This window comes from Ochotona curzoniae, unplaced genomic scaffold (genome assembly GCF_017591425.1).
Source record: "Ochotona curzoniae isolate NIBS_2020 unplaced genomic scaffold, NIBS_Ocur_1.0 contig_883, whole genome shotgun sequence".
Taxonomy (NCBI): domain Eukaryota; kingdom Metazoa; phylum Chordata; class Mammalia; order Lagomorpha; family Ochotonidae; genus Ochotona; species Ochotona curzoniae.
This window is the reverse complement of record NW_024466599.1, coordinates 62,758,956-62,770,332: the sequence shown is the minus strand read 5'-3', so window position 1 is coordinate 62,770,332 and position 11,377 is coordinate 62,758,956. Positions and strand designations below refer to the sequence as shown.

The following is an 11,377-nucleotide window of genomic DNA, read 5'->3' as shown; positions in this document are numbered from 1 at the left end:
CCTCCCCTCCCCCGTGGAACTGGCCACCGCCAGCGCCACTTCCCCCTTCCCGACCCCCAGGCCGCCTCAAAGGAGCGTTCTTCTCCCGAAGGTTACAGGTCCCGGGGGACTGCAGTCAGGAAGCTGAACTTGCTAATGGCCACGGGGCGGCGGAAAACCTCCCAGCCGAGCTGCTGGCCTTGGAGCCCAGCTCAGCCGAGATTAAACAGATTCACTCGGGTTGGCCTGGGGGCGGGTCTACCAGGGCAAGAGAAGACCTGAGGGTCCACTGGGCCCCTTCGCTGCTTTTTCGGAGTGATGTCACGGCCTCCACTCTGATGTCACCCTGGGCATATTACGTCACACGCAGCCCCGCACCCGAGTGCCAGGGCCGCTTGGCCGATATCCGGGTTTCTCTCTTTGGAGCCACTTGTGCTCGCCAGAGGGGTGGGCAGAGGTCTGGAGCTGCGCTGTCGGGCTGACCTGGAAACCCCGACCCCTTCCTTCTGGCTCGTCCGCCCCGACCCTGCGCCACCTCGGGGTCCGGGTGGGAGGGCGGGGTGACGGGAACGCCCCCGGCAGGCTCGGCTCCGCCCCAGCTCCGCCTCCAGTCCGCAGGGCCAGGAAGCGCGGAAAGAACCGCCCGGGGCCATGGACGGCGCGGTGATGGAAGGGCCGCTCTTCCTGCAAAGTCAGCGCTTCGGGACTAAGGTAGCGGGGAGGCGAGCCGGGCATGCCAGACTCCAAAGGGACTATAAGGGAGTGAAAGGACCCGGAAAGAGGGAGGGGGTCGGGCACCGGGAGCTGGAGAGCCCCACGACGTGCCCGCCAAGTTGCCCCACTCACTGGCGAGAGGCGTCTTCCATTGGGGTGCCACCTCCTGGTCCCGGGGAGACCGAGCCGCATCCTCTTCGGGAAGCCCCAGGCCCTAAGTCGGCTTGAGAGGTTGCCTCCTTCCCCACCAGGGCCTGGGCCACCCGCGCACACCGGCTCCCTCCCCAGTGTAGCTTGCTCTCTCCCTAGAGATGGAGGAAGACCTGGGCGGTGCTCTACCCGGCCAGCCCCCATGGGGTCGCACGCCTCGAGTTCTTCGACCACAAGGGGTCGAACTCTGGAGGTGGCCGAGGGGGCTCTCGCCGCCTGGACTGCAAGGTGATCCGTCTGGCCGAATGTGTGAGCGTGGCCCCCGTGACTGTGGAGAGCCCCCCAGAACCTGGCGCCACTGCCTTCCGCCTGGACACGGCGCAGCGCTCGCACCTGCTGGCAGCCGATGCACCGTCCAGTGCCGCCTGGGTGCAGTTGCTGTGCCGAAACGCCTTTCCGGTAAGGAGGCCCGACCTGAGGGTCGGTGTGGGACAGAGGAGGGGGCAGCCACCAGCAGTACGAGGACCTGGGGACTCAAGACTCCCCAATGCAGCGTTGAGGGAATTACACAGCAGCGGATGCTCTTATCTCTTTTTGCTAACAGAAGGGCAGCTGGGCACCGGTGCCTGCCGAGAACCCTCCGCAGCTTTCTGCGCTGAAGATGCTGGAGAACTCGCTGTACAGCCCCACCTGGGAAGGTGCTGCAAAGCGCGGTCGGGGATGGAGTGGGAAGCTGGCATTTAGAGGGTTCAGGGACCCATGGCGGAGTAGGAAGTCTGAGATTGGTTTCCTTGTGAGTGCTTGGACACTGCTCCTCTAGGTGCCCCTGCCCTGTTGGGCATTTTTTTTTTTTTTTCTGGACGCTGGTGTAACTGTGCATTTCTTCCAGGGTCCCAGTTCTGGGTCACCGTGCAAAGGACAGAGGCTGCCGAGCGCTGTGAGCTGCATGGCTCCTACGTGCTGAGGGTGGAGCCCGAAAAGCTCACTCTCCTGACAGTGGGGGCCCAGAATCAGCTTCTGGAGCCCCTTCTTTCCTGGCCCTACACTCTGCTGCGTCGCTATGGCAGGGACAAGGTGCGGGGAGAGAAGGGGCTGGCTGGGAGGACCACGCAGGTGGGGCAGGATGGGGGGAGGACTCTGCTCTCTGCTGGTGACCCCACAGCCCTACCAGGTGGTACTCCCTCCTAGGTACCCTAACAAGTTCAGGCCCTGAGGTGCCCCACATCCTGGTAATGGATCTCCTTCCTTTCTCACCCTCCACAGGTCATGTTTTCTTTTGAGGCGGGTCGCCGCTGCCCCTCTGGCCCTGGAACTTTCACCTTCCAGACTGCACAGGGAAATGATATCTTCCAAGCAGTTGAGAGTGCGATCCACCGGCAGAAGGCCCAGGGAAAGGCAGGACAGGCACACGATATTCTCCGAGCCGATTCTCAGGAAGGAGAGATGGCAGAGGGGAAGCTGGCTTCCCCTCCCGGCCCCCAGGAGTTGTTGGGCAGCCCCCCAGCCCTGTATGCTGAGCCCTTAGACTCCCTACGCATGCCTCCAGGCCCTGCCCAGGACTCCCTGTATTCAGATCCTCTGGACAGCGCTCCTGCTGGGGCAGGCCAAGGGCAACAACTGAAGAAACGTCTCTACTGGGACTTGTATGAGCATGTGCAGGAGCAGTTGCTGAAGACCAAAGTGACAGACACCAAAGAGGACCCCATCTATGATGAGCCGGAAGGCCTAGCCCCAGCCCCTCCCCGGGGCCTTTACGATGTGCCACAGGAGCCCAAGGATGCATGGTGGTGCCAAGCTCGGGTGAAGGAGGAGGGCTACGAGCTCCCCTACAATCCTGCCACTGATGACTATGCTGTGCCACCTCCTCGGAGCACCAGATCCCTTATGGCTCCCAAGACCCAGGGCCCGGCCTTCCCCGAACCTGAGATTACAACCGGCAAAGGCAGCAAAGGCCATGGCTCAGACACTGTCCTCTATAGCCAAGTCCAGAAGTGTGGAGCTTCGGGCAGCTAGGACTGTGGGCAGTCTAGGGCAGGGAGCGCCAGGATTGAGTTCCAGTTGGTGGGCTCCACCGGATAAGCACAGCAAAGCTGGGGTTGCTAATGGAAGGGAGGTGGCACTGGGGACCAAAAAACCTGTTAGAGCCAGTGTGAGCCCAGGGGAGCAGAGGACTGGAGATGGAAGTCCAGGGGAACTGGATCCGTCCTAGGAAGTCCTGGGAAGTGGACTAGCTGGCAAGGCTGGATGATGGGCTCCAGGGAGGTCAGCCCAGCCCCTCCTCAAGAAACAGACAGTTGCTGGACCAAGTCCACAGAAAGGGGAACTTGGTCAGAGGGGACAGTTTTGGGGGTGCTGTATGAAGGCTGAAGGCAGCTAACTACTGGACTGTGCCTGGATCCTTAACCCTGTGTGGTTCTTTGCCTTAACCCTATATGGTTCTTTACATTTAAAATGTAAAGATTCTTATTAAAGTCAACTTGGATTTCAGAGGTCTGTGTGTATGAATAGACAGAGGAGACCCAGGGGTGCTGGGTGGGAGTGGAGGGGTCCACGGAGCGGGGCAAAGGTCCCAGGAGGGCCAGGCTGAGCCTGGGACTGTGGGTAGAAGCCTCTAGCCTCCCACTGCCCTTCTGTGAAATGGGCTCTGTCACAGGGATGTTCTCCAGCACTCGGTGCAAATGCGCAGTATGCAGGAAGCACCTTGCAACTAGTAGCTGCTCCTGGCAGAGCTTGTGGGAACCAAGCCCTTGACTGGCTGGAGGCTGGAGAAAGTGCAGTGTGGAGGGGGTGCAGGAAGGGCGGCAGCTCTAAGGAGGCTTGGGTTTCAACCCTTCTTGTTTTTCAGAAAACCCCTTCCTTGTTCCTGGGGCCCAGTTTCCTGAGGGTGAGCTGACCTCTGGCTGCTTATATAGAACTGCCACAAGCCATTCCCTGCTACAAGCACTCCGGGCCACTGCTCGCTCCCAGTGGGAGCTCATTCAGTATTTAATGTGCATCCAGATGAACTCTGTTGAGGGCTCTGCTGGAGCAAGGGATGGGGTTAGCACTGGGGGCAGAGGTGAGATTCTTTGCCGTTGGGTCTGACCACAGCTTCGAGCACTTGGATGCGCAGGGTGGCTGGGTTCTGGGTGCTGTTGACTTAGGGTCCTGACACAGCCTCTTCTTCCTCCTCCTCCTCAGAAGACAGGATGATGGCTTCTGAGGAAGCCTTGCTGGTTGCTGGTTTCTTGGGGGCTCGGCCTGTGGTTACTGTCACGGGCAGGGGGGCCACGGTGGCTCGAACTCTATGGGTCTGCAACTGTCCAGCCTGCAGAGAAAGCAGCCAGAGCCTTCTCTGAAGCCCAGGGGGCATGAGCTCCTATCCCTGCCGTGTCCTATCCCCTCCTGGAGTGACAGTTGAGGCCCAGGTTTGGGCCTCAACTGTCACAGAGCCATCCAATGGCCTGGTGCCCTTAATCTGGCAACCTGCTACCAGCTCACTGGTGAGAGGTGTCTTCCACTCTTGGGGTAGCACCTTCTGGTCCTGGGGAGACCGAGCTACATCCTCTTTGGGAAGCTCCAGGCCCTAAGTCGGCTTTCAGGGTTACCTCCTTCCCCGCCTGGGTCTGGGCCACCCGCCAATTTATGGTAGACTCCACTCCTTTCTCAATTGGCCAGTTTAGAAATAGCTTCCCCGTGTCATTTAGCTAAGACAAAAGGGATGCTTTTCTAAAGGCTCTGTTACCAAGAATCTAAGGAAAACAAGCACCCAAAGAAGGCTGCACGTCTCACAAAACATGGAAGTCATAAAAAGTACTTCTGCACTCAGTTACCTTTGTCACTGGAGCTCACCCCCAGGGCCAGCCTCCCCTTCCTCAAGCATAAGAAAAGCGGAACACTTACCTTGCTGGGATGCTGTGGGGATTGAAGAAGAAAAACCTCTGTAAAAGTCTCCTGACACCTGGCGGCTCTACCACTATGCCCCTTCCCTTGGGCATTTCTTGTCCTTCCTCCAGCATACCTTCCCCCTATTTCCTGACAGCTTCCTATTGCAAGGAGAGGGCTGGGGTTGGAGTCAGCAGTGCAGACAGTTTGCTTAGTGGGACAGTGATCAGTTAAGCGGAAGAGCTACCACAGACGGTCAGGCAGCTAAAACATTCCAACGCTAGCATGCGTAAGGCCCAAGTATACACCTCCCTCTCCAGTGGGGGGCTGTCATTTCCTCTGTTTTCTCCTCCACTAAGGCTGGAGTCTGCAAAGTGAGCTCAGAGGAAGCTGTGAAGATTAGGGGGGCAGGGTGTTCTGGGACCCTGGGGTGAAAGGGAGCAAGAAAGGCTTCAAAGGGCAGGGGAGTGGTACCTTTCCCAGAGCCCGGCTGCCCCAGCTTGGAGGGAGCCGGCCCTGCTGCGGGGCCAAGGTGCTGCTCAGGTGGGAGTAGAGTTGACTGCAGACCTGCAGGGGATTGTAGGTGGGCTCCAGCTCCAAGGTGTCCAGCAGGCTCTGTGGAGGAAGAGAAGGAGCCTCACCCAGGGGTCTGGAAGTCACGGAACGCCCGCAGTCAGGCCCAGCTGCTACCTTGGGAGAGGTTGGAGGAGGGCGGGAGTGTGTCTGTACTGCAGCCAGCAGCAAGGAAAGAACCACCCCCCTCAAGCTGGGCTGGTGGAGGGGAGGCCCCCCTTCCCTGCTCCCCAGTGCTTGGGAGGCCAGCAGGAGCCAAGAGTGTGGTAAGGGGTTCTATGAGGAGATATGAGGGTCCAGGGAGGGCAGCTGAGGGAGGTTGTGTCTGTCTGAGTCTGGTGCCATGTGCAAGGCCAGGACATGAGCTCCCGCCTACGAGGGAAGCCCAGTGCACATGGAGGCACAGAATTCCTGAGCAGCCAGGTTTTCCGGCCACAACATCCTGTGCCAGGCACCACTTGGCCCCAAAGTGAGACTCTGTCCACCTTTCTGTGATCCTGCAGCTGCCAAGCCTTGCTCGGTACTTTCTGCATGTAAATCAGCCAGCTTGCAACACCCCAGCCCGGAGCCCTTCCCTCCTCAGCCTGGGAGAGCAGCAGGGGAAATGCCTGCGTAGGAGGGGAAGACCATGAAGGGCTATGGCTCCTTTGCACCCGGGCCTCATGCTGAAGCCCCTCCTGTTCGGAGCATGCACACTGGACTGTTCTTTTCTCTTTCTGTTGACAGAACCAAATGCATACACGCCCAGGTCTCACACAGCATGTTAGCACGCGTGTGTGGACACAGCATCACCTGATTGTGAGGCGAAAGTGGAGGCAGAGACGTGCTGCCCTCAAGCTCACACACCCCTCAGAGGTGTGAAACACACAGAGACACAGGAACCTTACACTTAGATCTTTCCATCACCTTCCCCTTCCTTTCCTCTGCCTTGTCCTTCCCTTTTCTTCTCTCCTTTTCCTTCCCATGCAGCCTTTTCCTTGTGGTGCAAGTGCAGACGGAAGGTGGGGCAGAGTAGACTTGCAAAGACCAAACCAAGCCAACCCAACGCTGCAGGAGCAGTGGGGCCTGCCTGTGTCGTCGACGTCCCCACCCCCTTCATCTCCTGCCTCTGCTGCCCCTGGCTGGTCCTCTGCTCTCCCTTCCTTGACCTTGCGCCTTCCCCCAGCACAGCTCCCCCTGCTGCTCTGGTTCATCAGAGTTCAGGGGCCTGTGTTAGCCCATGATCTTCCAGGATGGCACTAATTTCCAGTTGTTCACTTCCATCCATGGCCCTTTGCTTTCCCAATTCTTGCACACCTCATCTCCTGCAGCTGGCCTCCCCTGTCCACCGTTTGTCACCCTGCTGCTGTCACCTGAGGGTTTGTCTCTTCTCCTGGTCCCCATTTCCTACCCCCTTTTCTACCATCTCACACACCCCTGGGAAGTTTCTGTCCCCCAGGACTCTTCCCCTGACCCATCCTTGTCTGGAAGCCTTTTTCTCCTCTCTCATGTCCCACGTTTGGGCTCTACTTGCCTCCACAATCTTCAGGCTGTCATCGGGTGGCTCCTCAGGGAGTGGAGGAAAGGCGCTGGGCAGTATCAGTTCCCGCGTGGCCACTGCCTTGACCAGCAGTGAGAGGGAGGGGGAAGGTATGATCACATAGAAGGTGCTGGCAGGGACCTTCTGGCTGGGTCCTAGGCCTAGGGGCTCCCCCTGAGCCATCAGCAGCCATTCTCTTTTCTGAAACAAGGAGAGACAGAGAGAGACACAGGTGTGTCTTCCATCTTTGAGGAACAATCGCAACCTAGGCTCCCTTGAGCTCTTCCCAAGGGTGCTGGGGGTCTGAGCCCATTGCTTTGTGTGGGAAAGCGAGCCAGAGAGAAGGCACTTCCTGCCTGAATCACCACTACTGCTTATAATACTACATGCTTCCTCCTTGGGGCAGAGTATGCCAGAGAGAGTACACAGAAAGGTTAAACGTAGAGAGACACAAGTCAAGAAGTGCCCTTTAACTTGAAGTTGGTATTCACCAAGAGGTGGCTAAGGGATTGTTCAAGGTAAAAGTGGAGTTTTAAGACTTACAATGCATGGTTAGGGTGAACGTGGGGCCCAGTGCACTGGCACAGCCTCCCATTTCAGAGTGCTTGGGATGGAGTCCTACTTCCTGGTTCTGAACCAGCTTCCTGTCAATGCACACCCTGGGAGGCAGCACGCTGGAGACAAAGATGGAGTGTAATGGCTCTGACTTTGACTTGGCCTCGTCCTAGGCTGTTGTAGCATTTGGGCAGTGAACCAGCAGATGGCTGATCTCTCTCTGTCACTCTGCCTTTCTAAATAAATAAATAGAAGAGTGTCTCATTTTGAGCATTCTAAAGTCTGCTTGGGTTGCTAAAGACTGAGGTTAGAAAGGGCTGACTGGGGACTGTCCCTAGGGTTCCCAGAGAGGGGTTAAGAGGAAGATGGTCAAAGCAGCCTGCAACAAGAGGAGGAGGAAGGAGCAGGGAGGAAGAGCCTTAGTCCAACAGGGGGAAGTAGGGGACAGGAACAGCCAGTGACAGGAGCAGGAAGGCTCACGGATCCGGGGAGGGGCAGTGGGTGTGAATCAACAGCGGTGGCACTTTGCCTGTGCAGTGTTAACCAAGGTTAGTGCGTGGGCAAGGAGACGAGAAAGCCAGCTTGAGGGGGATTCTGTGGACACACCCTGCTAAATGAGGCATGGGAATGAGGCAATTTTCTGCAGTGGTTTTTCAAGGAAACCCACAGAACTCTAGGCACTATGGAGTCAGAGCTGCTGCAATCATCTGTGAACGGAGTCTGTAAAAATCCCTCTTGTTGGGAGGGATCGTCCTTCAGGTCTGGCACAAGTCTGACAGCATTCTTGCTACATAACACACACTGATTTACAGGGAAAGTTAGAAGAAACCACACAAGAGGAAGGGGAAACAAGAAGAAAAGATTTTAAGGGAAAAAGGGGTATCAGTGTTTGGTGGGAGACAAGGGAGAGGTGCACAGTGAAGCAGAGCACACTTGCTAGGACTCAGTTACCATCAGAGGGAAGGAGCTGGGCTGGGGCTGGGGTCCTGTCACTCCTGAGTGTCGCCACAGAACTCTGTCAGTGCCAGAACAGCTATGTACTCTTCCTGGTGACTTTCTCTCTGTCTTTTAAACATTCATTTATTTACAAGGTGGGGAGAGACAAAGATAGAGACAGATACACACAGAAATATAGAGTTTCCATTCACCCACCAGTCTACTCTCCAAATGGATAACTGGGACTCGATTGGTGCTCATGGGGGATGCTGGCATTGCTGGCAGCCTGGTCTCCTTGGCTGACTCTTTGTGGAGACGCATACAACTGGAGGTTCTGGAGGTGTTGTGTCTCCTCACCTTTGTTTTTGTCTGGCAGGGGGAGGCAGGTGACTTGGGCATTGGAAAATCAAAATATCACATGAATGGCCTTGCATAAAGAGCTTTATGGGGATTTTAGTGATTGATGCTTTCTGAATGTTGTTGTTTTTTTTTGTACCTGGGGATGTGCTGTCTTCCTGAAGAAGAGATTTGAAGTGTGGTGCACAGTCTGCTTGATGCTTGTCTAATTCACTGACCTGGACATTGATTATATAGATGCCAGGGTGTATGTGTTGGGGGATGGGAGTGGAATCTTCCCCAGGCTCTGAGGACCAGGCTTCTGTTACACCGGAAGGAACAGCCGGGATGTTTAGGCAACATGTGGAGGGAAGTAGGGTTTGGATCATTACTAATACTTATGTATATATATTTTTAAAAGATTTATTTATTACTTTTATTGAAGAGGCAGATATACGGAGAGGAGGAAAGACAGAGAGGAAGATCTTCCACCCGATGGTTCACTCCCCAAGTGGCCACAATGGCCAAAGCTGAGCCAATCTGAAGCCAGGAGCCTCCTCTGGGTCTCCCACATGGGTGCAGGGTCCCAAGGCTTTGGACCATCCTCGACTGCTTTCCCAGGCCACAAGCAGGGAGCTGGATGGGAAGCGGGGCCGCTGGGATTAGAACTGATGCCCATATGGGATCCCGGTGCTTTCTAGGCAAGGACTTTAACCACTGTTCTATCGCCCCGGGCCCTATGTATATATTTTTACACTGGGATGCATGCATGCATTTGGGATTAGTTTTTTTAAATGGATTAAGAATGGGCTGAGTGTCTATTGTGTTCTAAGCACTAGACAGGGGACAAAGAGGTTCCTTTGAAACATCCTATGTCTTCTTGGGGTTTATAACTCAGTAAGGAGGAAGGCTTGTCATCCAATGTTTGGCTTAGACTCACCAGCTGTTCTGATTTGCTCATTTTTAGCACTGCAAAGCTAGTGTCCCAGGAAACCCCTTGGTTCTGGGCATACTGATTTAATTGGTCACCCTTCCAAGATGCAACTAAGCATGGGCTATCCTGCCACCATGGCAAGACAGCAAGGACGAAAACAATGGCAGAGTGACATTGCTTGCACCTAAATATTAAGGAATTGATTCATTTCTGTTACACATGGAGTTGCTAAGCACACCCTACACAGAAAACTTTGGACCACCGGAATTTGATTTAGGAAAGCACCGTTATGTGACATATATTATACAGCTTACATCAGAGAACCACAGGGCTTAGCAGTGCTGTGAAGGTCAAGGGAGATGTGGCAATGGGCACATTGGCAGGGAATGGCAAATGAGTGAGGGTAGGAAAAGGCTTCATGGTGAAGCTATGTAGGCAGAATATGGGAAAACTAGTATGGATATTTGTCAGGTGGAAGGGAGCAGCATAAAAGAATGCAAGATAGTTGAGCATATTTGGGGATCATTAAGTAGCTAATCAGTAATTACAACTAACAACTCATAGAGTGATGGAAGGTGTGTGGGGCAAGATGAAACAAGAGGAGCCGACAAGCCTGGGGTCCTGGAAGCCTGCTGAGTCCATGCTGGCCTGTGCGCCAAGCACCTGTCTGTTCCCTTCGAAGACTTGGAGGCCTCTGTACTCTTACACTCTAACCTCATTTTTTTTTTCCCTTACCAGCTCCTGTCCTGCCATCACCCCTCTCTCAGACTGGATTCTTGGTCTTGATTCTTACCAATAGAGCCAAGGACTTTCCGTCTCTCCACTCATTTACAGCCCAACCAGTTCATTGACTCTGTGCTTAGGTTCTGGCTGGACACATCGCGGCTTGAATCCTGTCTCTTCCACGGCCCAGTTAGGTCAGACATGGCCTGGAAACCTCTGGAATGCGTCTCCAGAGATACTGGCATTTTAAGTAGAAAACTGAAAGACATAGGTGGTGTTTTCGTTTCTTTCCCTAGTTAACACAGACATGACTTTGTAAGAGAAATGAGGATGTGGAAAGTGAGTCACTAGTTACATGACTGGGGCTACACAGAAGGATTTGATATTTTAAATGATATTTTCCTGGCAATGGATAAATTAATTTCAGGAAGGCTTGGAAAAGTTAATTTCACTTATTTATGTGTTTATTCCCTACCACATTCCATAGAAGAGCTGTGACCGTTCAGAAAAAAAAAATGCAACAGCAAAAAACAGATGAAATAAATAATTACAGGATCGGGCAAAGGACAAATGAGGGCAGGGCAGTTACAGAGTCAGGATTAGATAAGGTCACAGAGACACAAACCACCAACTTTGGCTGGAAGGGAGTCCCATAGCTTCTCCTGATGCTAAGACTCAGAGAAGCTGTCTTGTGGATCCTACCAGAGTGGCGCGTATGCTTCAGAGGATAGCAATTAATACAACAATACATTTCGTGTAATTGTAGAGCACCTTAAAGATGGGGGCCTGGAGCTAGCCTTACTGGTTTTATTTTACTTTTTAAGGATTTACTTATTTAGTTGAAATTCAGAGTTACAGACACACACACAGAAATCATTGACCCTGTTTCACTCCCTAAATGGCTAGAGCGGCCAGGGCTGGGCCAGGCTGAAGCCAGGAGCCAGGAGACTCGTCCAGGTCTTTCACCTGGGTGGCAGGTGGCCAAACATCAGGGCCATCTTATGCTACTTTTCCCAGGTCATAGCAGGAAAAGGATTGGAAATGCAGCAGCCAGAACATGAACTGGTACCCATATTGGGTACCAGTTTTCACAG

General features: G+C 54.4%; 2 protein-coding genes across 3 annotated transcripts in view; one reads left to right on the top strand and one right to left on the bottom strand.

Annotated features, from left to right (window-relative positions):
- Positions 1-581: 581 nt before the first annotated feature.
- Positions 582-3,330, top strand: DOK1 (docking protein 1). Its single transcript, XM_040993643.1, has 5 exons — positions 582-690; positions 1,003-1,302; positions 1,448-1,541; positions 1,733-1,917; positions 2,107-3,330. Exons 1-5 carry the CDS (start codon positions 631-633, stop codon positions 2,854-2,856), a joined length of 1,389 nt encoding a protein of 462 aa, XP_040849577.1. The 5' UTR covers positions 582-630; the 3' UTR covers positions 2,857-3,330.
- A 482-nt stretch (positions 3,331-3,812) lies between these two features.
- LOC121165150 (meiosis 1 associated protein) overlaps positions 3,813-11,377 on the bottom strand; it is a 64,415-nt gene continuing 56,850 nt past the window's right edge. Inside the window, exons 7-10 of one of the 2 annotated variants that reach the window (XM_040993641.1) lie at positions 6,794-7,000; positions 5,182-5,322; positions 4,726-4,737; positions 3,813-4,150 (exon numbers count right to left, since the gene is read on the bottom strand). In XM_040993641.1, the coding sequence (XP_040849575.1) occupies positions 3,983-4,150; positions 4,726-4,737; positions 5,182-5,322; positions 6,794-7,000 (528 nt within the window). In that variant the 3' untranslated portion in view covers positions 3,813-3,982. The remainder of the gene's footprint in view (positions 4,151-4,725; positions 4,738-5,181; positions 5,323-6,793; positions 7,001-11,377) is intronic. The other variant, XM_040993642.1, reaches the window with a different exon arrangement.